This window comes from Manis javanica, chromosome 12 (assembly GCF_040802235.1).
Source record: "Manis javanica isolate MJ-LG chromosome 12, MJ_LKY, whole genome shotgun sequence".
NCBI lineage: Eukaryota > Metazoa > Chordata > Mammalia > Pholidota > Manidae > Manis > Manis javanica.
This window is the reverse complement of record NC_133167.1, coordinates 51,905,155-51,933,026: the sequence shown is the minus strand read 5'-3', so window position 1 is coordinate 51,933,026 and position 27,872 is coordinate 51,905,155. Positions and strand designations below refer to the sequence as shown.

General features: G+C 35.7%; 1 protein-coding gene across 7 annotated transcripts in view; it reads right to left on the bottom strand.

Annotated features, from left to right (window-relative positions):
* Positions 1-27,872, bottom strand: part of PDE1A (phosphodiesterase 1A) — a 339,079-nt gene that overhangs the window by 258,925 nt on the left and 52,282 nt on the right. For 2 of the 7 annotated variants that reach the window (XM_073218592.1, XM_073218590.1), the window contains exon 1: positions 11,441-12,073. The exons of the other annotated variants lie outside the window; for them this stretch is intronic. Coding sequence is in view for 1 of the 2 variants with exons in the window: in XM_073218590.1 (XP_073074691.1) it covers positions 11,441-11,493 (53 nt within the window). In the remaining variant the exon portion in view is untranslated. Of the gene's footprint in view, positions 1-11,440; positions 12,074-27,872 lie in introns of those variants that run through there. 7 annotated transcript variants of the gene reach the window in all.

The following is a 27,872-nucleotide window of genomic DNA, read 5'->3' as shown; positions in this document are numbered from 1 at the left end:
GAATAGACCACATACTAGGCCACAAAATGAACCTCAGTAAATTCCAACAGATTGAAATCCTACCAACCAACTTTTCAGACCATAAAGGTATAAAACTAGAAATAAATTGTACAAAGAAAGCAAAAAGGCTCACAAACACATGGAGGCTTAACGACATGCTCCTAAATAATCAATGGATCAATGACCAAATTAAAATGGAGATCCAGCAATATATGGAAACAAATGACAACAATAACACAAAGCCCCAACTTCTGTGGGATGCACCAAAAGCAGTCTTAAGAGGAAAGTATATAGCAATCCAGGCATATTTAAAGAAGGAAGAACAATCCCTAATGAATAGTCTAATGTCACAATTATCGAAATTGGAAAAAGAAGCACAAATGAGGCCTAAGGTCAGCAGATGGCAGGACATAATAAAGATCAGAGAAGAAATAAATAAAATTGAGAAGAATAAAACAATAGAAAAAATCAATGAAACCAAGAGCTGGTTCTTTGAGAAAATAAACAAAATAGATAAGCCTCTAGCCACACTTATTAAGAGAAAAAGAGAGTCAACACACATCAACAGAATCAGAAACGAGAAAGGAAAAATCATGATGGACCCCACAGAAATACAAAGAATTATTAGAGAATACTACGAAAACCTATATGCTAACAAGCTGGAAAACCTAGAAGAAATGGACAACTTCTTAGAAAAATACAACCTTCCAAGACTGACACAGAAAGAAACAGAAAATCTAAACAGACCAATTACCAGTAACAAAATTGAATCAGTAATCAAAAAACTACCCAAGAACAAAACCCCCAGGACAGATGGATTTACCTCGGAATTTTATCAAACATACAGAGAAGACGTAACACCCATTATCCTTAAAGTTTTCCAAAAAATAGAAGAGGAAGGAATACTCCCAAACTCAATCTATGAAGCCAACATCACCCTAATACCAAAACCAGGCAAAGAACCCACCAAAAAAGAAAACTACAGACGAATATCCCTGATGAACGTAGATGCAAAAATACTCAACAAAATATTAGCAAACCGAATTCAAAAACACATCAAGAGGATCATACACCATGACCAAGTGGGATTCATCCCAGGGATGCAAAGATGGTACAACATTCGAAAATCCATCAACATCATCCACCACATCAACAAAAAGGACAAAAACCACATGATCATCTTCATAGATACTGAAAAAGCATTCAACAAAATTCAACATCCATTCATGATAAAAACTCTCACAAAATGGGTACAGAGGGAAAATACCTCAACATAATAAAGGCCATATATGATAAACCCACAGCTAACATCATACTGAACAGCGAGAGGCTGAAAGCTTTTCCTCTGAGATCAGGAACAAGACAGGGATGCCCACTCTCCCCACTGTTATTCAACGTGGTACTGGAGGTTCTAGCCATGGCAATTAGACAAAACAAAGAAATACAAGGAACCCAGATTGGTAAAGAAGAAGTCAAACTGTCACTATTTGCAGATGACATGATATTGTACATAAAAAACCCTAAAGACTCCACCCCAAAACTACTAGAACTAATATTGGAATTCAGCAAAGTTTCAGGATACAAAATTAACACACAGAAATCTGTAGCTTTCCTATACACTAACAATGAACTAATAGAAAGAGAAATCAGGAAAACAGTTCCATTCACAATAGCATCAAAAAGAATAAAATACCTAGGAATAAACCTAACCAAGGAAGTGAAAGACCTATACCCTGAAAACTACAAGACACTCTTAAGAGAAATTAAAGAGGTCACTAACAAATGGAAACTCATTCCATGCTCCTGGATAGGAAGAATTAATATTGTCAAAATGGCCATCCTGCCCAAAGCAATATACAGATTCAATGCAATCCCTATCAAATTACCAACAGCATTCTTCAATGAACTGGAACAAATAGTTCAAAAATTCATATGGAACCATCAAAGACCCCAAATAGCCAACGTAATCTTGAGAAGGAAGAATAAAGTGGGGGGGATCTTCCCCACTTCAAGTGAGTAGAGCTCCCCAACTTCAAGCTCTACTACAAAGCCACAATAATTAAGACAATTTGGTACTGGCACAAGAACAGAGCCACAGACCAGTGGAACAGAATAGAGACTCCAGACATTAACCCAAACATATATGGCCAATTAATATTTGATAAAGGAGCCATGGACATACAAGGGGGAAATGACAGTCTCTTCAATAGATGGTGCTGGCAAAACTGGACAGCTACATGTAAGAGAATGAAACTGGATCACTGTTTAACCCCATATACAAAAGTAAACTCCAAATGGATCAAACACCTGAATGTAAGTCATGAAACCATAAAACTCTTAGAAAAAAACATAGGCAAAAATCTCAGGGACATAAACATGAGTGACTTCTTTATGAACATATCTCCCCAGGCAAGGGAAACAAAGGCAAAAATCTCTTAGACATAAACATGAGCAACTTCTTCATGAACATATCTCCCCAGGCAAGGGAAACAAAAGCAAAAATGAACAAGTGGGACTATATCAAGCTAAAAAGCTTCTGTATAGCAAAGGACACCATCAATAGAACAAAAAGGTATCCTACAGTATGGGAGAATATATTCGAAAATGACAGATCTGACAAAGGGTTGACATCCAAATATATAAAGAGCTCACATGCCTCAACAAACAAAAAGCAAATAATCCAATTAAAAAATGGCAGAGGAGCTGAATAGACAGTTCTCTAAAGAAGAAATCCAGATAGCCAACAGGCACATGAAAAGATGCTCCACATCGCTAATCATCAGAGAAATGCAAATTAAAACCACAATAAGATATCACCTCACACCAGTAAGGATCGCCATCATCGAAAAGACAAACAACAACAAATGTCGGCGAAGTTGTAGAGAAAGGGGAACCCTCCTACACTGCTGGTGGGAATGTAAACTAGTTCAACCATTGTGGAAAGCAGTATGGAGGTACCTCAAAATGCTCAAAATAAATTTACCATTTGACCCAGGAATTCCACTTCTATGAATTTACCCTAAGAATGCAGCACTCCAGTTTGAAAAAGACAGATGCACCCCTATGTTTATCGCTGCACTGTTTACAATAGCCAAGATATGGAAGCAACCTAAATGTCCATTAGTAGATGAATGGATAAAGAAGATGTGGTACATATACACAATGCAATATTATGCAGCCATAAGAAAAAAAAAATCCTACCATTCGCAACATGGATGGAGCTAGAGGGTATTATGCTCAGTGAAATAAGCCAAGCAGAGAAGGACAAGTACCAAATGATTTCACTCATATGCGGAGTATAAGAACAAAGGAAAACTGAAGGAACAAAACAGCAGCAGAATCACAGAACCCAAGAATGGACTAATAGTTACCAAAGGGAAAGGGACTGGGGACAATGGGTGGGAAAGGAGGGATAAGGGTGGGAAAAAAGAAAAAGGGCATTACGATTAGCATGTATAGTGCATGGGGGACACGGGGAGGGCTGCGCAACACAGAGAAGACAAGTAGAGATTTTATAGCATCTTACTACCCAGATGGACAGTGACTGTGAAGGGGTATGTGGGGGGGACTTGGTGAAGGGGGGAACCTAGTAAATATAATGTTTTTTCTGTAATTGTAGATTAATAATACCAAAATAAAAAAAATACAGCCCTAATGTTTTGCATTACCACTTGTCTCCAAACAATTCAGTCCAAGCTCTTTGATCCTTAAAAACGTCAAATTAAACATTAATATTTTAAAAGCCGAAGTGCTGATACTCATAATAAAAATCCATGACTTTCAATGTCTATAAGAAATTGGTTAATAAATGTATAATCAATATTTAAATACCTATTTTGATTTAATAAATAATTTCTCTAAAAATAACATTATAAAATCCTAAAGGCTGAAGTCACCAAAACACTAAAAATGGCCACAAATTTGACTCAGAATTCATGCTTTACCGTAACAAAAAATTATTGCTTGACTGGAGCAGGACCAGGGAATGTTATAAAGATAAATCTGGAGGCTTTATCATCTATTCCTTCAAATGTACTGTGACTTGCCCCATACACTTCCAGCAGCTCCAACTGAGGAAATGTTGGCTTTTCCTCAATTAGATCTTCATGTCCAAGTGGCCTTAATGAAATACATAAATAAACTGAAGCTTTCCCATGAGAACTAACTATCAAAATTATGTCATGCCCAGTCACAGAACTGAAGAGATTTGGTTTATAAATACTGCAGACTTCTTTAACCTTATTCCATCTCTACAAACCTCTAGGTCATCTTTAATCTTACTATTACTATTTTTCATTGCTTTTTCCTAAGTCACTTTGTGTAACAGGCTGATTATTCCAAATATAAAATTTTCCAGATGGTATAAAAGCACTACATTGTCCCCAGTGGATCATTTCACTGCGTAATCTTGATTTTCTTCATTTCAAACATTACAAATCTTTGAAAAGATAATTCTAAATCATACCAATGTCCAAGATAAGTGGAAGTATCACCAAGCTTCTCTAGCTTTGAAAAACAAAATTCATACAGCGCCTAAGCAGGAGACATTTTCCCATATTTTAATCTATTCCCTGTTCCTGGATCTATATGCAAATTACTAATCGTGGATTTACTACTTCCTCATGGAGTCACTCTGAAGATTATATGCTTGTAACCTGACTAAAAATATGCTAGGAGTTCAATGAACAGAATCTCTTAGTATTGATGCTAAAGCCTACTGCCACTGCTGGCAATGATAAGTATTTTGGAGATAACTTAAATTTGTGTTGACTATGGGTCAGATAATACTAGGAGCAAATTACTTACTGCCTGGCTTTAAAATGTATAACAAATTACAGTTTATCTGTCTGTGATGACCACTTAAAAATCATAGCTACTTCTATCACACCCGGGAAGAAAAGGGCATGGTGATGTCTGATAACTTTTTTCATAATAGACATTGCCATATACTTTACATTCATAGGCTTGTTGTTTTGCTTTGTCTCTTAATATGTCTTAAAGATCAATTTGTGTTCATTCCTTGCTCTGTAAGTCATTCAATGGCCTTTAATCAGTAACAGTAACATCCTATCCTAGACAATGGAAAGATTAACTTTTAACAAATATGTCTGTTATAAAATACATTTGTTCTTCTATTAATTAGCATAGTGTTCAATAGTGTCATAAACTTTAAATTAATTTCACTATGTATTTTCTAGAAGTATTTTCATTTTCATGGAAAGGGAAAATAACAAATATAACTATTTTGTCCTATCAATTAATTGTGACATAAAACTCATCATTTTTTTTCCTGAAACTAAATTTCCAGTATGTAACTATGTAATCACTGCAGGTAAATACATTTTATTTTTCTTCCTTTCTTCTTTCAATAAATAAATTCAAAATAACTTTTGTCTTCAAGCCAAAAACTAGTAAAATATTTTCTTAAATATATAGAATTGTGTATTTCAGATTTGATTTACATAGAGAAAAAATATTCAATATACTACTTCATCACCTTATAATTAATTATTTTTTGTCTAATTTCTCTTCACTCTGATGACTTTGTACTAAATATATCTCTATCTAAAGTATATATATCTGGTGAGAGGAAGGTGTTAAAAAGTGGCTTAAATCAAAGAATGTCATAAATACTTAAATACTTATTAGTTGAGCATACCAATATTCAATAATGCATTACAAATATTTCTTTAAATTTTGAAGTGACTTTATATTCCATATTATTTTTTCAGGTTTTTTATTGTTCCCCAAACACTGAAGGAAATAGGTCTGAATTATCTGGATAATTAAATACTATCTGGACACCTTGCTGAGAAAAATTATGTAAATCATCAGTCAGTCAGATAGTCTACCTAATTAATGTGTAAAAATCTGAAATGTGGGATGGCCCCTGAATATTAGCAACTTCTGGTTTAGCTTTGACATTGATGTTAATACACTGAGCTTAAATGTGGGAATAAATAAAAATAATTATATCCCAAAAGTTATGTGAATTTAAATATGTAACAGATATTTTATGATATTCCTCTATAAAACATAGATTCAAATGTTGAAATTAGAATTCAGAAACAGCAATACGTTACTACCCATCTCCATTAGGTCCACAAACAAAATTAGGATCTGCCTTTCTTCTCCTATGCTTTTTTATTTCATCCTACATCTCATTTTCTACATCTCTATGTGAAGAGAATATGCCTGCCAAAAGCACACTCAGAATTCCTCTTCTAACAGATATTTGTAAAAATAAAACTTTTGAAAAGACATGAAAAGAAGAAACAGCATGTTCTAAATGCTATGAAGATCTCAACATGATTTTCATTAGTCTTCGGCTTTGGCAGCCATTTGACTTGCACTGTAATGTTTCAGATCCTGGCTATATAGACCATTTCTCAATTCTAAGGCTTATGAAGAACTATTTTGTAATTTCATGAGTGGCTTTTTAGTGCTTCTGCCAATGGAAAGTCACCACAAAAATAACTTATCCACTTTTGAACCCTTAAGAGATTCAGTAGGTTATCAGTTCCAAAGAACACTAAATAAGGCTTAACATGTAAGAAAAGTTTCAGTTTACTTTTTTTTTTCATACTCGAATAAAATACAGTTTTTTATTTTAAAAATGATAATTTTCAAAAAAATGAAAGAAATATTTGGTTCAAAAAAATACTGTTTTTATGCCAGAGTGACTCAGATGAGAGAGAAGAAAAGGAAGCTACGTCCCAGGCATTGTTCAGGGTGGCACAGCACTGCTCTTTTAATTCTCATAGCAACCTAGGTTCATGTTATCCCCATTTTACATAAAAGGAAACGAGGCATGGAGGTTCCTAATTTGCTAACACCAGATTACAGAATTGAGATTGAATACAGATCCAGGGCCCCACCTCAGAGCAAGTGTCAGTCCTCAAGGGATCAACCTGGAAATCTATATATATATATTTTTTTTTTTTTGAGAGGGCATCTCTCATATTTATTGATCAAATGGTTGTTAACAACAATAAAATTCTGTATAGGGGGGTCAATGCTCAATGCACAATCATTAATCCATCTCAAGCCTAATTCTCGTCAGTCTCCAATCTTCTGAAGCATAACGAACAAGTTCTTACATGGTGAACGAATTCTTACATAGTGAATAAGTTCTTACATGGTGAACAGTACAAGGGAATTCATCACAGAAACTTTCGGTTTTGATCACGCAATATGAACTATAAACAATCAGGCGAAATATGAATATTCATTTGATTTTTATACTTGATTTATATGTGGATCCCACATTTCTCCCTTTATTATTATTATTATTTTTATTTTTAATAAAATGCTGAAGTGGTAGGTAGATGCAAGATAAAGTTAGAAAACATAGTTTAATGTTGTAAGAGAGCAATTGTAGATGATCAGGTGTGTGCCTGTAGACTATGTGCTAATCCGAGCTAGACAAGGGCAATAAAACTTCCACGGATGCAGAAGCTTCCTCTCAAAACAGAGGGGGGTGAGGTTCTAAGCTTCACCACTGTTGTTCCCTGATTTCTCACCTGATGGCCCCCCTGCGACTGTGCCTGTCTTAGGTTGTTTCAATTTACTTTTTCAATTCATTTTTTCACTACTTACCTCTCAAAAGAATTTAAGCAAAAAATGCAAAATGATGCACACAGAATAGAATTTGATAAAATAAAATATCAAATCAAGTGAGAGGAAGAATTGTAACACAAGCCCAGACTTAAACTCTTCATAGCAGTGAAATTCAGGTAAGAAATATATTCACTGATGTAATTTTATTAGAAGAAACAGATTTTCTTGGTATCAAAGTCTGAAGTTGATTAAGCCCATGGGAATATAGAAAGTTCACTAAGCAATAGAGTATGCAATAACATGAAAATGTCTTTCGTAAATGTTTTACTGAAGTTACATAAAGGAACTTCATTTGAATGTGTTCTAAGTTGATGAATCTATTATATAAAGAAATGAATTACGATTACTAGAAATAAAACTATGGTAATACAGAAAAACAGGTTTTAAGAGTCTGAAGTAATGTGTCTATCAGAGGCCTCTAATATCAAGCATTGATTCACATCTTGGATTTTTAAAGACCTATACAATTTTATTTTATACGTGGTAAGGGACAAAGTCAGTGTTGTTGATGAAAACATATTAATATATGTTTTGTGATAGTGTTTCTTTCCTGGAAAAATTATGAACTTAAACAGTGTTTAGGATCATCTTTTCTCTAACACATGTTTGAGTTGCTAGAACATCAGCTGGCAAAACTGCAAAGTGTTTCAGGACGCAGCATTTATATAAGCGCAGGCAGAACGGTCGCACTGGTTCCATGGGTTTACATGGTAGGCATGAGAGAGATCATATAAACTCCTCCTCAGCCATAAGAGAAACTTTGCCTTTGTCCCTTTCTTCCTTTTACACAGAACTGGTGTGAAAATATGTATCTAGAATCTCTGTGAAAGACTTTTAAAACATAGATTTGCTAACCTGTGTGAGATGATTTGGGAATTACCACTGCAAGAGACGTGGACATTCTTAGAGGCGAAATCTATATATTATTTAAGATTCCTCCCCATCTTCCCGGGAGTGCATCCAGCCAAAGAATTCCAGTGCCCACTCTAAAGCCTCTCAACTAACTGTTTACATTTCATGGATGTTGTTTACTGTCTGAAATTTGGGGAGATTAATGCTAGAGAAAAATCAAAAATTGAATTTAAAAATACCTTGCTCTTTTCTCTCTCAATTCACTTACATGCTAGAATTAATCATCCCTGTAATCTGTCTCATCCATTATAATTTCCCAGGACATTGTTATCTCCTTTTCGACACCCATAATCTGCTTGTGGCATAGTCATCTAGGTATATACTGGATGATATGTCATGTGAGCACAGAAAGAGTTTGGTTTTCTTCGTCACGTCTGACCTGCCCAGTGCCGCAGCCCAGGCACTTGTAGGCAATCAGAGGCCAGGTAAATTGAATTAAAGCTGTGGGTCGAATTGCAAGAGAAAGTAGCTTACATATACAGAAATTTGAACAGTGTCAATATGTCAGATTTTTTTTTTAAATCCTGGACTGATCTCTCTTAATGACTAAAATTTTAAGTGTTATAAACAGCCAAGGTACTATTGTCATAAAATTTCTGTTAAACTTGTTACTAGCACATCTGAGGCAGTCCAGCACAGATTTGCTTACCAAGTGGATTGAGAACCAGTGTTAGAAAGCTGTTAGAAAGTGGGGTTCCAACAAGGGTATATTGAGGAAAGGACTGATACATGGGATACATGGGTCTCTGATCAGAAAGGCAAGCCCGTGAGAAAGATGTCTCAGTGTGAGAGGCTGAACAGTCCAGAAGTAGCTCAAGGGGACAAGGGTCTTGAGAAAGGATGTCAACAAAGAAAATGAAGTGGGCATGGGATAAGGGCCAAAGATGCCAAAGGCAAGCTTAAACTACTTCCCAACTTGCCCAGAAGTACAACTAGCTATCAGAAAGCTCATGCTATATTTTACAAAAGAATAGCCCAAAACATTCTCTGAGAAATTATGCCTAGTCACTTGAATCCTTTAAGATTCTCTCTACCACCCTTTTCCCTCATCACAATAATACCCCTATAAAAGCAAAACCAGTTGTCAACATACCAGTTGACCAATCAGTCCCAACCCCACACATGGCCCTAACCTGTTTCAGTCAGGACCATTTTTACACTTGCTGAAACAACTGCCTGGGTAAAACTGTGTCCTCTTTGGTAGCTACATTTTCTCTTCTAAGTCACCAACATGATGAAGCAATCATTTGAATTTATGAAGTTTTATTCTAATTATCTGGGCAAAAAATCTCAGCTTCCACAAAAGATCTGTTCTTCATGTAAAAAATAAAAGAAGCACAGTTATGCTAAACTCCCTGGTGAGTGGTACCCAAGAATATAATTGATCAGGAGGCGAAAAGGATTTGGCATAAACCACTGTTAAAAGGACAACCTGCCTCAATCACAACAATTCCCCAGTGGGGTAACATACTTATGATGCTAGCTGAGTGGATCTGACTTTATCCAACACAATCTTATCTTCCTGAACTCCTGAAGGTGCCATCTTGGAGGAGTCCTTCATTGGGATTGAGTTTGGAATAAGCTGTGCAACTGTCATATCTCTGAAATCACACATGCACTTGGGAGAAAACAGAAACTAATTACGTAAGACTGGGAGGACTTTTCAGGAAATGTAGCAGCAAATACACATGCTGGGAGTCCTTTAGATTTTTGGTTATTTACTGCCATCGCTACAAAAAATTCACAAATGCATATCTAAGAAACAATCATGATATCAAATCCATAAGTAAGGTTTAACTATGATTTATCTTCTAGAGAAGGCTGTAAAACAGATTTGAGCTAGTTTTTTGTTTCAAACATCACAGAAGTACATTGTTGCTATTATTAATACTGAAATAATGCTTAATCAATATATAAAAATGGCCACATTTCATATAATTATACTCGAGGCCCACTCTTATTCATTATATAACAATGACATAATGCCAGAAATTCCATCCACAAAGTTCTATTATCCTGTAGTTAATTCTAGATCAACAACCAGTGACAGCAACTGGACTTTTAACATTTAGAATTATTAACATGTAGTATCTCTGCTATATTTAGGATATTATTTTGGAGGAAGCACAAAATGGATATACAATAAACTTTTTTTTAATCCTCTGTTTTAAGAGTCAGAAACTGTTTATGTTCATTTTCTAGCTACTTTAAAATTCTCAATGCCCAATTCTCAATTCTGAAGTGCATAATAGGTAACTAGATAATTAAGAGTTAAAGTGTCAATGAAGAAATTGCTGCTCTCTTAGAGAAAGAGTGTCTCTCACCCCAAAATGCAACCTTCGCTTAATCCATTATACTGTATCTTCATTTTTCCTTGCCATATATTTCACCGCATTGTAAAATTTCTATTGCCTTACTTTTTCCTTAACTGCTGTATGAATACTCCTGAGCTAATTATAAAATGAACAGTCTAGTAGAGTAGCTATCAAGTTCAAATTTGTCTCCCCACAAACTACTGCAAAAAGGTGTAACATTTACAGGATTAAAACACTACTGCTCAGTGTAATCGGTTGTAAGTACCAAGCACAAAATTTCCAGTTTAGAGGGCTGTACGACTGGGAACAGCAAGGGATTGCATAACATTTCAAAAGTTTTTCCAGTGCTATGTCATTCATGTGCTTGAACAGCTAAAATGTTTCTAAAATGTATTTTGAGGAGTTGACGAGAGCTTGTGCACAGAGTTACTGAAAGTAGGAAATGAAAGGACTTCTTCGGTGTACATGAAGTTAAACTTTAGTTAGACACACTCTTCGATTGCTTTGCTATAGCTTAGTGCCAAAATTCTCAAGTTAAGGATGAAGGAGAGAAATTATTTTTCCTGGTAGCCCTGGGATTCAGCATTACTTACCTAAAGATGGGTCTGTGGAGATGTTTCTTCCTGATTGTGACATGGTCATCCATTTAAAGGTGAAGGTTTAATTTCTTCCTGGGAACCACTCCAGAAATCCGGGGAGGGAACGTGAGGGTTGATCCTGATCTATTGTGCTGCAAGGAGTCCAGAAGGAAAAAGTAGTTTCCTCTTTCTCTTTTTGGGTGCTGGGAGAAAACTTCCCTGCTCTCTGCCAGCTGAGTAGTGTGTCCATAAAGGCCACATAAGACAGGCACTTTGGGGCACTCCCCCACAGAGCAGGGTGTGCAAAACCCGCCCAGAGTCACAGTGATATGGGCAAGAGATGCACAGGACCCTCGGCAGCAGAACAAAACAAACAGAAAACTTCCTGCCCCAGTGGCACCCAGGTAGGAGCTCCCTAAGTTATTGCAGCCATGAGAGCACTCCTTCCACATGCTGGTCAAGCTTGGAAAAGCTAAGTCCCTCCCTGTCTTTAAAGCAGCCTGTTCTGAGGCTCAACTTTTTTTCTTCAAAATAAAAGTTGTACAGCTGGTTCAGCCATCCCATGTGAGTACCCTTTGAAAGTTTGTTCTGTTAAAATAAGAACTGTATACAAATTAAGGAAGGAAGATGGGCTCAGGCTATGAGGTGGATCTGCTTCAAGAGATTATAATTATTTTACAATCTTGCTTTTATTCCCGCTGGATGAAGTGTGGAGACGGCTCATCATTTTTGGCACTCCTACCCTAATAACCTAACTTGGCTGAAGCTGCAGATGCCATTTCAACTGATAGAAGCCCATGTGAGGCTGGCCAGAGCTGCAAAAGTTAGGAAAACAAAAATTGCTCAATTCTGTCAGTGACATTGTACCCAGATGTCTCTACCCAAATGTGGCTTTCCAACTTAAGGGAGAACACTGCAAGAAAGATATGGAAGCACATAAACACATATACATACTTTTCCCAAATAATCCCCTAAACTCCCTGGGAACCTAAGGTTTTCAATTATATGATCAAATTTGAATGTATAAAAAAAGTATAAAGATAAGTTATGAACAGTTGAAAATAAATTATATCAAAAATTGTTTTATTTGGAAGACTTAGATTTACTTTGCAAGAACTCTTGGTTTAGCCACAGATAAAGCGAATCCTTATATTTTAATATGACTTATTTTGGAGACATTCCTGCATCTGAATCATGAACAAAATTCCTACTCAATCAATAGTGTCATAAGACGCCAGGCCAGAGGTTTGGTCTGTAGTAAGATAAACCATCTCAAAGCATAATTAAAATGTTTTCAAGATATACATGTAAGAAAGTGGGGCTACTGGTGGAGGAGAGGACTGAAACACATGTATCTTTAGTTGAATGACCTATAAAAATAAGGATTAAATGTCACAGAAGGGGTTGCAATTTACAGTTCTTAACACTCCCCAAATACTTGCACAGGAGCAAGAGCACCTTTTCATTTTTTTCCCAGAAGAAAGACAAAGAAGAAGAAAATTACAAAGAATTCACTAATTATATCAAGCAGTTCTAATCCATACTTTTTCTTTCATTTTTCCTAATGAAATAAATCAGAGAACATTAAACTAAAAGTAAACTAAGTGGGTTCTAGTCCTAGCTCTCTCATGAACATGCTGGGCCATTGTTGGAAAATGTCTTGACCTACCTGAGCCCCAGTTTCCTTGTTTGTAAAATGAAGTTGTAGTAATAACTGAATGCTGTTTCTTTCCAGCATTAATGTTTCCATCATGGTGTTTGTAAATATAATCGGTCTGCTTCTTATAAAAGAATTAGCATAGAACTTATGGTGCCCGATACTCCAAAAAATACCACGTGAAGTTATAAATACACAAGTTGTAAGTGAAAAGATAGTTTTATATACATTTACGTAGATAATGTATATTTGTATAATGACATCTATATCAATCCTTCAACATCAATAAGCATTCAGTCAAAAACTGCAATACTGCAGTTAAATCTGGAAACCATCTATATGCAAAGTAATATGCAGACCTTTGCTGTAGATGCTTTATTATAACCATATGCTTTGGCTTTCTTTGTATAGAAGGATATATAAGTAAAAACACATTGTACAAATCTTCTGAAAAGTTTTCTGAATGTATGGGTGGCATTCAATTTCTGTACTCATGGTTTATCCATATTACTATTAATTCAGCATAAATACCCCTGAGTAACAACCCAAGAATAATAAATCCATCAAGCTTTAAACTTTAAATTTCCTTCTGCATGCTGTTGAATTAGAAAAGTGAGATGGTTTCCTCATTAACAACATATGGAAGGAACTCAATACAAATAATAATAAACACTTAGCTAAAGTACAGTTCAAATTACAAGCAAGTACACTCTAATGAGTTAATTACTAACTACAGAACCTGAGAGTTTTTAAATTAATTATAGAAAATTCATAACATCTTTGTTTGTATCCAGTTCTATTTTTTTTGTTTGCAAGTTATTAAGGTAGAAAGCTTAGATTCCCATTTACATCAAGTATTGTACTTAAACCCATTCTTAGAACACAAAGAGCCGTAAGAGTATACCAGCAAGTTAAACATTCACTTGGCACAAAGAAAACTCTGCATTTCTTAAATGTTTCCATTAACTTTTTCTCAAAGAGCATTTAAATTTATTATTGGGGAGAAAGTTAGCTTTATTAATTTATTCAATGTTAATGTAGTATTCAGAAAGATGAAGGGACCTCACTATTATTGCTCAAGTTACAAAACTATATTCCTTAAACTAACACAACTCTACTGTGCAAATATTAAAATTTATTGTATAAATAACCAGGCCAACTCTCTTATAAAATAAAGTCAATATAATGAATCATAAATTTTTTTTCCTGATCCAGAGGGTCAGAAATGGTGTTTATATTTTTCCTGTTACAGTGAATTCTCTTCCAGTGTGACGATGCCTAACACTCTCGCCCTCACCCCCTGGCTAGCTCTCCTTCTGTCTCTCTCTCTTCTCTCTCATACACACACACATGCTTATACACACACACCCTCCTCTCTCAGTACTTTTAGAAACTGTCATAATAGGTGCCCAATAAATGTTTCTGAAATGAATTTTTTAAAATGCTCTGCTAAAACACACCAACTTATCCACCAGTATAACTAACTCATTTTGTGTGATGAAAAACATGGATCAACTTGCGTGACTTTTCTAACCAAGTAGATATTGTCACAAGGTATTTTATGTTAAACATCTTAGAAAACAGGTAAGTTTACTTTTTCTTTTTTTTTTCATTAAAATAATCTGTTCTCTGGCTCTGTTTGTAATATATAAGTGCTGAAAAGCACGCAATGGTAGAAAAGTCATGTAATATTATGCCAGCCCAAGAAATGGAAAATGATAACCTACAGATTATCACTTTGCCACATTAAGTCTAGTCAAATATCAGTCTGAGATAAAGTGTCTGTTGTTTTTTTCCCAACACAATTTATTAAACAAAATGTTGCAAATCATATATTTAAATGAGTTTTAAATTAAGTGGAGAAGCAGAAATGAAATGCAAGAAAGGACAACATGGCATTTTAGGTTTATCATTACATTCATATGATATAATTTTTAAAAAAACATGCTTCTTTTACTATAGGCTCTCGAAGGTTAGAGCTACCTCTGTGTCTTATAAAGCTAGTTGATAGTAGAGCTGGGATTTGAACCCAAATGTCTCATTCCTGAGTCCAAGTTTTCACCCCTACTAAGTAGGTTGTCACTTTGATAGACAGAGGTCACTGGGGTTCTTTCTGGACTGTACAGATACCCCAACTCTTTTCAAAAGTTCACATTACACCACTTCACTTTTACAAAAAGGTACATTAGTAGCTGTTCTGTCACTAACCGAAAGAACTCTGGATTCTGTAACATCTTTCTATGTTAATAGACAGTAACTGCACTACAGGGGGTGAGGATTTAATAATATTGGTAATTGTTGAATTACTGTATTGTACATTTGAAACCAATATAAGATTGTATATTAACAATTCTTCAATTAAAAAATGTATAAATGAAGAACATTGAGACAAATGGTAAATGAAGGTTAGAACATAAACGTATGATGTGGTTAATACACAAAAGCTATGGCATGTGGATCTTTCTTTTTAATACAGGTGGACTGTATATGTTGTTTTGAGCTTCGAGCAGACAAACAAGAGGAAAACTAGAGCAATTAGAAAATCAAAAGCCAAGTTGGAGTTCTATTCACAAAACTCAAACAGGGCTCAGATGTTGCTGGGTGCAGCATCATGCATTTATTTGAGGTCTTCTGTGAATCTATGACCAAGGACCAATATGTAAATTGCAGTAGGGACAAGACAAAACATACTTAGAAGAGAACACACTTCTCAAGAAACTTGGTGGCTAGAAGAGATTCAGAGACCAAATGCAGGGCTCGTCCCAGGGGATACAGCTACCACCTGACTCATCCCCAACCAAGAGGGAAAACTGCATATCCTAGAGCAACCACCAAGAACTCTTACAAAAAAAAGAAAAAAAAGCATTCATGATGTAGAATGAAGAAAACAGCAGAAAGTGAAAAATGAACTCTAAGGATTCACAGAAAATTCATGGTTGAGGCAGAGAAGGGAATGTGATGATCATGGAGATCAAAGGTACTTCAAATGCACTAGGAAATTGTGTATTACATACATATAAATATACATAAAGGCTAAAATATGCCAACAAGCTAACAACATTTCTGAGAGGTGAGAAAACTTTGTACTTTATAACAAAAAAAAAAAAAAGAAAGAAATCTGAAGGGGATTTTCACTTACATGAAAACAGGCAAAAAGCAAAAGTAGCATTCAGCATTTGTTCTGCAGCGAGCTGTTATAGAGGCAGTGTGTACCCCAGCAGCAAGAGTGGCACCACCAAGCTCCTTCCCAGGGTCCACACCCAGCACCTCAGTGTCACACCGCTGTAGCTTGGAACTGCATCTGTGAACATCTGTGCTTTATCTCAATTTACTTTATGCTTCTGTTAGCAAGATGTGATCTAAGGTATCAGGAAAGTCTTAGAGAGATTATTTTATGGAACATTTCTTTAGCATTCCAAGGAACCAAAAATAACCTCTCTAATGAGTGTCTATTCTTCTCCTAAACTTCTATCCTACTTAAATATTATTGCATTGCTCATTATGTTCCCAAGAGTTGCAGCAGCCAGCCCTAGAAAGGGACTACTGGTATCAAGGTGAAACAATCAATGAATGTGTTCTACTAAGATCCACATAGAAGCACTGTTCTATTATATAAAGAACCCTGGACTAATGGCAAGGAACACACAAGTAAGTCTCAAGTTTAGCAGTGATTTTCTCTTCAACTCCCTGCACATCTACTTCTTTAACCAAACTAAGATGTTAAACTGGATGACCTCTAAGATCTTTTCCAGCTCTAAATTTTTGTGACTCCATGACTGACCCTATGATAAGATGTCAAGCTATTTAAACTTACTGTCCAAGCAAGAATGAACTCTGTAGTAACTTCGGCTTTTCTTAACCACAAGGTCATGAATACCATTAGAATACTTTTCATCCCCATTATTGTGGAATTACAAATACAATACAGTACTCTTCAAATGTGAAAATAAATTATAAAATCTCTATTTTTTTCTAATCAAGCTGTTCTCTTTTTTCTATAGATTCATTTTGGAACTACTCACGAGAATGTAAGGTACAGGAGGACAGACATTGCTCCTGTCTGTTGTATTCCCTGTCAGTGGTATATAACAGACACGCAGTGGTTATTTATTGAATGAATGAACACATGAACAAAGTGCTGATTAATGCTATTTCATTATCTTCTTGTATATTCTTTTTCTAAAAACTCAGTCATATCTGGAAAATGTTCAGTCTTTCATGTTTCGTCTAAAACACTGTTTTTCTTCAAAGAGGCATCTGAGTTTATAAGAAGGTGGGCTTCTATGGCCCTGCGATGTCAGGAAAAAGGTGGCCTCAAACACAAACCTACAGGTTCCTGCTCGCCTTTGTTTTCTCTGGTCTCTGCAATACTGTCCCTTATTGTCTGGTTACTTGGCTCCCTGCAGACATCTGCTGAAGTTCATGGCTGGCCTGCTCAGTTAGCTCACTGGGGAAGTTGTGGCCATCTCCTTCTGACAGAGCCCGGTCTCAGCCTTCACTGATGCAGCAGGACTCTCTAAGTCTCATTCACATCCATCCGCCATCTATAGCTCATCTAGATGCCCAGCTGTTAACCCTTTGGCTTCTGTGTAGGATCCCCTGGCCCCTTATCAAGGTCATGGCAGGCTCATGGCAGTTACACTGTCCTCAGCTCAGGTGATTTCTGAATTCCCCACTGAGCAAGCAGGACATCATGAGCCCTCAGCCCCACACAGGCACTGAGAAAGACTTAGGATTGGCCACTCCATACCACCATTTTTATTCTGTTGTAGCTAACTCACTAAGTCACTGGAAAAACCCTCTGCTTTAAGCTTTCTCTTTCAACCAAACACGCTCCCAACCCTGAGATTTTAGCTCAGAGGAAAGATATCAGAACGCTCTGACACTCTGCATAAAATGCCTTCTATCTGGGTCCCTTTCTCTATACTTCACCAAGGCAAAAGAGACATGCTCTCCCAGTCTCATAAGGCAGAAAAGCTCGTACTTTGTCTCCTGGGTGCCTTTTGTCCATGGTTTACGATAAACTCAATAGTCAAATCTACAAGCCCAGATCATCTTGTTAAGGAGGGCTTCAGGGATTGGAAAACCCTTTGTGGTATAACAAAGACCTGGCCTTCTGGATGACTGTCTTAGGGGGGGTCAAAAATTCCATTTGGGTATTCAAAGCTGAGCTCCTTAGTTACCTTTCCTTTCATCTGTGGTAACATTAATCCCACTCCCAGCCTGCATGAGGCAGAGGATGTCCCTGGTTGACTGGGGGGAGGTTAAGATTCACATTCTTCTAAAACAGAAGAGAGAGAAAAGCACATTTTTCCAATTACTTTATGAAGCTTTCTTACTTACTCATTTCAGTGAGTACATCGTAAGCTATACCACAGTATTAACATTCTGCCTCATCTGGCCCTCACTGACCTCTGATCCCCATCTTATTTACAGCCCCATCTCAAAACTCTGGCTTTTTGGCTCATTCTTCACTAGCAGGCCTGGCATTTTGTTTCTCAAGTACTCCACACTCTTTCCTACCTCTTCCACACACACTGTCCCCACTGTCTAAAATGCTTTTCCTCCTGCTCATTGCTTCATTTTCAGCTTCATTCTCACCTCCTCAGTGAGGTGACTCCTCTGACCACCCCAGCTGAATGTCGGACACCTACAAGAGAGACTTGTTTCCCTAAGAGCAAGTATCTGGATCTGTGTGTATTCTAATAGGTGTTATTATTTGTTCACAAATTCATCTGAATGAATAAATCCATTCTATAGGATGCAGTCACTGAAGAAAAGACCAGAACATCTAACTGTTCCTGACTAAATAAACCTAGTCAAGTAATACTGAAAATACATTTTTCTTCAAGTGCATATCTGTAAGAACTTAAAAATAGACTCTTACTGATCTCTTGTAATACTTCAAAACATTTTCTCTTACATATGTATTTCATCCTGAAATATTTGTGATTGCACTTCTTCAAATCAGAAACTCTACATATGTGAGAATGAATGAAATGGGAACATTAAAAATTGATAAAGCAACTGAGTCATTTTAGAAATGGTTCTCAGTTAGACCAAAAATGTTTTCTACCTTACAGGCAAAAAGCAGATATTACACAGTTAATAATTTTAAACTAGATTCTCTTGCCTTGTGTGTTAGATTTAAAGTTTATTGGCCATTTATCAAATCATAAAGTACATCAGAATTATTTTCTTAAACGAATTAATAAGGAAGACTGGGTTTATAGCTTCAAGTGGCAAGGAAAAACTGTTCCTCAAATCAGCTAACTCTTCAGCAGGTATCAGAGCTGAACCTTTCCACTTCACAAAGTAGGAGAAATTCCTCTCTGTCACTGAAGTGTAGAAGCGGGTCAGTTAAAGTTTGGCTTCAATTAGCACTCCCACAGTTCTGACAGCCTTTAGTACTGGCAGGCAAACACCTTCCTTTGAAAGTGTGACATTCTGGGAAAACATCATCAACAACAACAAAAAATCATTTAAAAGATTCTCAGAGCCAAACACCCACCAATCAGTATGCAATCAAGCAACATATAAATCTACTATAAAAAGAAATGACTTTTGCATAGTAGGTAGTTAAATAAACATTACAAAAAGAGACCTCCTTAATACAAAATTCCCTTTGAGTCAGAGGACTAAGAAAGATGGTTGAAGAGGGGCTTTAAGGATGAACAGATATTCAGTAAGCCGTCTAAGAGGAAGGACAAGCGAGTGTTTCAGCAGTGCCCCGTGCCGGGAAATGCCCATGACTCCACATGTGCGGTGTGGCTGAAGCAGTGTGCTGTGGCTCCTGCCACACTGGCCTGCAGAGTGACAGAGGCTCATGCCAACGCATAAGAAGAGAGGCTGTAATTAGGAAAATAATCGATGTGATATCACTGTTTAAAAACGTGATTCAGAGGTTTCCATCACTTCCCAAACATGCCACAAATATTATCTGAAATTCTTCATTCAGTCAATGGAAAGTTACCCAAAGTCACCTGCATGATGAGACTCATTCACTCCCTCTGCAGCTCTGAAGGCCATCATGAAATCATCGACTGAGCATCAGCACTGAGTCATCATTACCAGCTTTCCTCCATATTTTAAGCTTGGTTTCACCATGACCCTAAATTCAATCAGTATTTTTTTAGTCTGTCTTAAGCTTCCAGTAATGCCAGTGAATAAGTTCAGCTGCAACCAAAATGAATTGAATCAATGTCAGCAAATGGAAAATTCTAACCTAGTGACTCTCCAGGCTTTTAGGATGAGACAGCAATAGAGGTAATTGTGATTCACAGACTTTGAATGGAAGCAGCCACTCAGTTTGTCAAGCTTTTAATTGTATGTATGGTAGGTTCTATATAAATAACTCAAATGTACAGAAATAGGTCACTATCCCTATTACTTTCTAAAGCAAAAATGAGTTACTAGCAGAAAGAATGTAGACCACATATATTTGTATCCTTACATCCATCTACTCCTCAGAAAAAAATCATTCTAGCTTCATCTTTTCTCTGTTTCTACTCACTTTCCCCATTCCATATCCACTAAAGTGATCTGTCCTTGCCAATCCATGTGTGGAATTAATATCCTATTTTTCATATCAATACATCATTCCTATCAGTTGTTCTTTGATATGGTATAGTTACCATAATTTATTAGTACATTCCTTTAATAATCTCTAAATTTAAATTCCATACAGGATTTAAACTGGTCAGTGAACACTTTCCCAAGCCCAACACTAGACATGTTATCTACTGTATCATCTGATGCAAGGCCCAATAACTGAAAGAACAAATCAAGTCTATTGCAGAAATTCTGCATCTTTCTTTTACATTATGAACTTTTATCCTGCTCTGTGGTCCTAGAAAAGAGCAGTGTTCCCTCATCTGCTCTTTTCTCCATCCGGCCCAGTGGAAAATGTGGGAGTAAGAGGGTTGTTTATAGCAAATGTGTTTATCCATCATTTACTATATGTTAGGCACAACACTTTATGTGCATTATTTCTGTTCAATCCACATAACATAGCTAGAAGCCTTCAAGCCACACTCAAGAAAATTAAAGTTGAGAACAGTTATACAATTTGCCAAAGTCTGTCCATCTTATATGTTACAGTAATAGGAATTAAATCCAGTTATAAGGCTCACATCTCTGTTCTTACTAACACAGCCTTTCCCATGATCATATTTTTGGTTTTAATAGTAGCCTTTAAGGAAAAGGCATCCTGGCTGACCATATCTCTAAAAATGTAATTTCCTAATCATTTGAATTAGGTTAAACCCCAGCAAAAATTCAGACTTGATTTCAGACACACATTAGTTTGGTTTGGGTCATTTTCACAATATAAGCCTGAAACATGCAGAGACTGGAGAACCAGAAAAAGAAGAAAAGCAAAAAACTAAACATGGACACTTTAAAGTTTAAGTTTTAGCATTTGCTTGCTGTGTAATCTTCATCACCAAATAAAATTGGATAAACAAAACTTTCAGTCAAAACATCATTGAGAAACCCCAGGAAAAAAAAATCAAGTCAGAGTAAATATGTATATGAAGTTGTAGCTCTATCCCCAACAAATAGAATGCTTTTCTCTACTGAGGTATGTGTCTGCAAATCAATTCTTTCTTTAAAATCATGCCCACAGCAACCCATAATATTAAAAAGATCAATTCATTAATTAAAATTCTCTACCTTCTTTCAAAATCACATTATCAGACACCTCACCTTCACAGCAATGGCCGGACAGACTCCATTTGCAGATTCGTAAAGCTCAAATTCACCAGTGAAATTACCTAGCCCCAGTATTCCACTACAAGGATAATAGATTAACAACTGCAATTTATTGAGCATATACTATGTACCAGGTAGCACTGAGTGCTCTACAAACCATATTACACTGAATTCTCCTGGTGACAACCTGGGGTAGGAATTAGTATCCTCATCTGAGAGACAGCTAATACTGCATAAATGGGATTCAGCAAAGCAAAGGTTTTGAGCCCAGGACTACTTGCCTCTATAAACCCTGCCTGCCTTTAACTACTAGTGCCTCCTATGATGGGAGCCATCTAATATGATTCAATTTGATTCCCTTTCTTTGTTTCTCACAATCATTTTGCATTTTATCTTCAATCTCTTTTTCACTCTTATTTCATGAACAATTTTCTTTTCTAATGATTAGCTCCAAGTAGAAGATTCTAAATTCACTTTCATATTTATTCTGCAAATAGAAAACATTGCTACTGTTTTGAATGTACACATTGTTTCAGTATTGGAGCTCATGAACATGTATTTTTTTGACCTTGAGGTAATGAGCTATTTGTTATACATAGAATCATCGACTGCTGGAATCTGAAGGACCCTCAGCCTCAAGTTATTTACCTCCCAACCACTGCAGAATTCCTCTCACTTTTCCTCTCAGACAGAGCTTACTCCTACGTGCCCCTGTGCGGGAGGAAATGAATCTGCTATTCCCTTGATCTCTATCCCCAAGAACCTATCATAACATGAGAATTTCATCTTGTTGGATACTACTTATATTTAAAGATAGAGATTTTTCTTATACTAACTTCTTTACCTAATATACAATCAAAGAAACAACAATTTGTTCCAACAATGGAAGGAAAACTAGCTGTGTTGGGCTTGTTGAAGAGTAGCATTTGGTCTCCAATGTAGCCATTGCTAATGCATAATGAAAGGTAAATTATGATTTTACATAAATTTTTGCCTCACGCCCTTACTTTTGAAAACAATATTGCTTAATTTCACTGACCAATTTCAGCAAGAAGGGATATAACAGGTGTTAGGAAAACAATGATTAAAAACACAGGCCTGTTTTCAAAGAGCTCAAGTTTAAAAGGAAAAATATAATTTATTTTTGAAAGTAATCTCAATACAATTCAATAAGTAGATTGATAAAATATATAAAAGGGACAAAATAAGCTCAGAAGGGAAAGAAAGGAAGACTCATAGAGGAAATTATTCTATTTCAGCAAGACTTAGCCAATACCTAAAAGGTTGCCAGGAGAGAACTGTTTACTAGAAAGATAAAGTAGAGAAATTCCAGTCAAAGGAAAATGGAAAATAACAAAGAAGCATGAAAATACCACAGTATTCAGGAACAAAGCCCTGGTAATTGAAGGGATAGGTAGAAAAGAGAAGCCAGTGAAGATGTCAGAGACCCTGGAGATTCAGGACGGAAAGTTTCATCCTAATACAAAAGTGGAGAGAGTGTGAAGCAGGACACAGGTGCCACTGGTACCAAAAATGCACAGCAATTAAAACAAGAAAGAACAGAAATGTTTCCATTACAATTGGCAATATGGAAGCCACCAGTGGCCTCAATGAAAGCAATTTATGTGCTAGAACAATCACATGTTCAGTGAGACAAAAGCTCTCATTGAAACCAATAAAACCATGGAACTTGGGGAACTTTTTTAGGTATAATGAACTTACTTCAGTTAATGCTGCCTATAGAAATAGAAGATATGGTGTTTCTAAGGTTTAATACCTGTCACCACAGGTAATAAAACCACAGTAAAGAAAGTAGAACAGCTAATTACTAAGCGAATGCAAAATTAAATGACTACTCCCAAAGTCAATTAAGGGATACAAGAAGAGTACAGAATATGATACCTAATATATAAAGAATGGAGGAGGAAGAAAAAGGAGGAGAAAAACAGAACCTTTAGATTGTGTTTGTAATAGCATACTAAGTGAGTTAAGTTAAATTCTTAGAGAGTAAGGAAGTTAACCTTGAACCTTTGGTAACCACGAATTTAAACCCTGAAATGGCAATAAGTACATACTTATCAAAAATCAAACTAAATGTAAATGGTCTGAATGCACCAATCAAAAGACATAGAGTCACTGAATGGATAAAAAAAACAAGACCTATCTATATGTCTACATGCTGCCTACAAGAGACTCACTTTAAACCCAAAGACGTATACAGACTAAAAGTGAAGGGATGGAAAAAGATATTTCATGCAACTAATAGGGAGAAAAAAAGCAGGAGTTGCAGTACTTATATCAGACAAAATAGACTTCAAAACAAAAAAAAGTCACAAGAAACAAAGAAGGACATTACATAATGATAAAAGGATCAATCCAACAAGAAGATATAACGGTCATAAATATCTATGAAGATACACCGGTCAAAAACACTCAACACATGAGCATGTACATATGTGAAACAAACACCAACAGAATTAAAAGGGCAAATAGAATGCAATGCATTCATTCTAGAAGATTTCAACACTCCACTCACTCTGAAGGACAGATCAACCAGACAGAAAATAAGTAAGGACACAGAGGCACTGAACAACACATTAGAAGAGATGGACCTAACAGACATCTACAGAACTCTACAGCCAAAAGCAGCAGAATACATATTATTCTCAAGTGCACATGGAACATTTTCCAGAATAGATCATCTACTAGGCCACAAAAAGAGCCTCAGGAAATTCAAAAAGACTGAAATTTTACCATCCAGCTTTTCAGAGCACAAAGATATGAAACTAGAAATAAATTACACAAAGAAAACGAAAAACCCCACTAACACATGGAGATATCATATAAAATAAAAAGGTTTTTTTAGAAAGCTTGTCACAATTTTAATTTTTAAATTATATTAAGTCTTAGACATTGAAAAGTCAGTATACAATGGACTTTTAATTGTAATGTATAATTCAGCATTATCTTTAAATTTTGTATCTTAAAATAAAATTTGCTAATCTGCTACATCAAAATTTCACAATGCCATTTTTTCAGAAGCAAAGTTAAAAACTTTGGAAGAATGACATTAGTTTGTGTTCACAGTGATTTAAAGATGAAACAATAAATAAAATGAATAACTTACAAACCTGGATGAGTTTTAAGCTCAACAAAAATGTTTTCCCTTTACAGAGGTTTCCCTTGGCTCTTGAAGCAGACATAATCTTCCAACTCTTAACTCACATATCATTGTTCTCTAACTTTTCTGGGATATATAAAACCTTCTGGCTTTGATAATAATTATTTACATACACATTCTCTCTGAAAATGAACTAAATAAAACTCTTTAAAGGCAGAATTTCCATTTGCTTAAAATCTTCCAATGGCCCCCAGATACCTCAAGATGCTTTAACTCTTTAATACTGTTATATATGATATATACCATATTCAAATTTCACATATTATGTATATTACATATTCTAGCTATATTTCTCAAAATGTTCTCACCCATTCATCCACCACAGACATACATTTCAGGTTTCACCCATTTTTTAATTACCTTCAGTTCCCCTAGATCACTATGCACTTTCTCCAGAAATTGAGTTTCTAAATTCCTCTGCCTAGAATGTACTTCCATCAAATTCTTCCCCCAGCTATTTCCTGCTTATTCTTCAACCCTCAGTGTGGATCTCTTCCTTCTGGAAACATCTCTGAGAACCAGGTCTGAAACAGATGTCCCGTAGCTGACTATAGAGCATTCTTACTTCCAGTTCTAAGGCAGACTACAGTTTAATTGCAATAGCTCTTCTGCTTCTTTTGGTTCACCACTAACTATAACTTTCCTGTCTTATTTTGTGTTGAGAAAATAACTCAGCTTTGCATTTCATGTGTGTTTTTTTAAACACTGCCTTGCATAAAGCTAGGTTGGCAATGACTAAATGCATATCTATATTATACTTTTGCAAAATGCTACCTACAAATTTTGAGTTTGGGGAGAAATCTATTTTCTTATTCTATCCACAGAGAAGGCTCGCTTGCAAGCAATGACAGTTCAGTAGAATTGGGCATTGCACCATGATCTGACTTTTGTATAGCACTCCCTAATTTAAGATGATAAAAGATATTTATCATCTATCTATCTGTGTGGCTGTCTGGCTGTCTATCTACCCATCAACCGACCTACCTACCTACATGCCTACCTATCTATCACAACACACACAAGCATGCACATATTATATAACAACGTTTTTTTACTGAAGAATGTGTTCTGTACTTAATCAGTACTCTTATTCTTTTTGAATAGAACAATGGAAAAAGAGTGGAAAAGATAGCTAATCCTTTGGGGCTTAGTATGCTAAAACAGTCCTGAGATACACAAGTTAAAGCTGGCATACTTTAGATCTCGGCCAAAAAATTGTTGTTATTGGCTTTGGAAAATGGAATTTTAGACTATGTTGGGCCATACTATAATTGTGTTTGGAAATACATAATGTGATGGTTGAACATTCAGTAGATTAAATGAATTTGTGTATACTGGAAAGTGATTGATTGCACTTTTCTCAGTGCTTAAGGCTAATGCAGACAAAAAGTGATGGAGTTTTAACTTCTTAACACCATTTACGTAAGATATAGAAGTATAAATATTTGCAAAAAACAATGAGGAAATATAAAGGGACCACTTTTAAATATAAATATTAAGATCTCAACAGGGTTCATAGAATGGCCTAAAGTAAGCTTTTCATTGGTATAAAAACAACAGTAAAACAAATCACTTAGAGTAAATAGTTTATGCCTTGAGCTATCTCCTCAAAATAAACATTCCATTTCCCATCTGACATAGAATCAAATGACATTGTTTTGCTTCTAAACAAGATTATTTTTTCTAGGGTCCAAGAATGTTGGTGATTCCCTTCAGGAGAGTTGAAACCCATAAATATTGTTTTAGAGAGCTGATCTAGGAGTTTAAAGGAAAATATTTTATGCCAATAAAAATGAAATTAGCTTCAATGTGAAAGCTATAACAAAAGGAAAATCCACAGCACAAAAATATAGTTCAACCACTTAGACAATATTAAGGGCCAAATATTGTATAGTTTTTAATACATTACTTAGACTAGTTTCAGTCCAGAGCAAAAACAATTTAAACATTTCCTGTTTCATTCCTGCTCAATATTGTTTTTTCCATTATTGCAGCTCAAAAATACTTGGGCTGTTTTAAAGATTAGTGTGTTGGCATGAAACTGCATATGCCTCCTAAGAGTATTTTCTTTAACCCTCAATCATAACTTGATATTTTAGAATTTTCAATATAGGCAAGGGCCTTTAGCATCAAAACAAAATTTCCTGGAACCTTATTAGGCAATTAGTTATAATAGAAATGATAGCATGCTGGTCCATGAATATTCAACATCTATCACCGGTTAAAAATGCTAATGTGCAAGATGAAAGTGTGATCTTACTTAAAATGCTAATATGAAAGATAAAAGTACAAGTATGTTTTTCAATTCATTTCAATTTAAATGGTAGTCACGGCATCATGTTTACATCATCGCAGCTTTTATTTATTATACTAATATTTTAAACATAGTGGCCAGAGAAAATTAATTAAAAAGTACATGAATAGCAATGGTTTCTCAGGAATATTTTATGGCACCTTAAAATGATTCGTAGATGAAAGGCATGCACAGTTACCAAACTTCCTGCCTGAAAGAGCTGGTGGACCACTCAGCTCAGTTAGAACAGCATGCCAGGGAAGTGAAAACTCTGACAAGTTTCCATTAACATAGGCTACAGATAAATTCATCTTAGTCATTGAGCACAGAAAGGCATGCTGTTTACCACAACTAAAATCAGGTCAGAGGGTGGAGAGCAATGTGATTCCCCCTAAACATTTGTTAAATTAAGTACAGTCTACTGTTTTGGTCAGTAGTTACTACAATTTGCCTCAACTGAGACTAATAATTCTATCTGAAATGTCAGATTTAAAAACTGACAACAGATGTCCATTTTCTGTGAAGCAAAGTAGAGCAATCATTCAGATCAACAATTTGCTTTGTAAATGAACATGTAGGGAGAAAAAATCTTTTTTTAATTTAC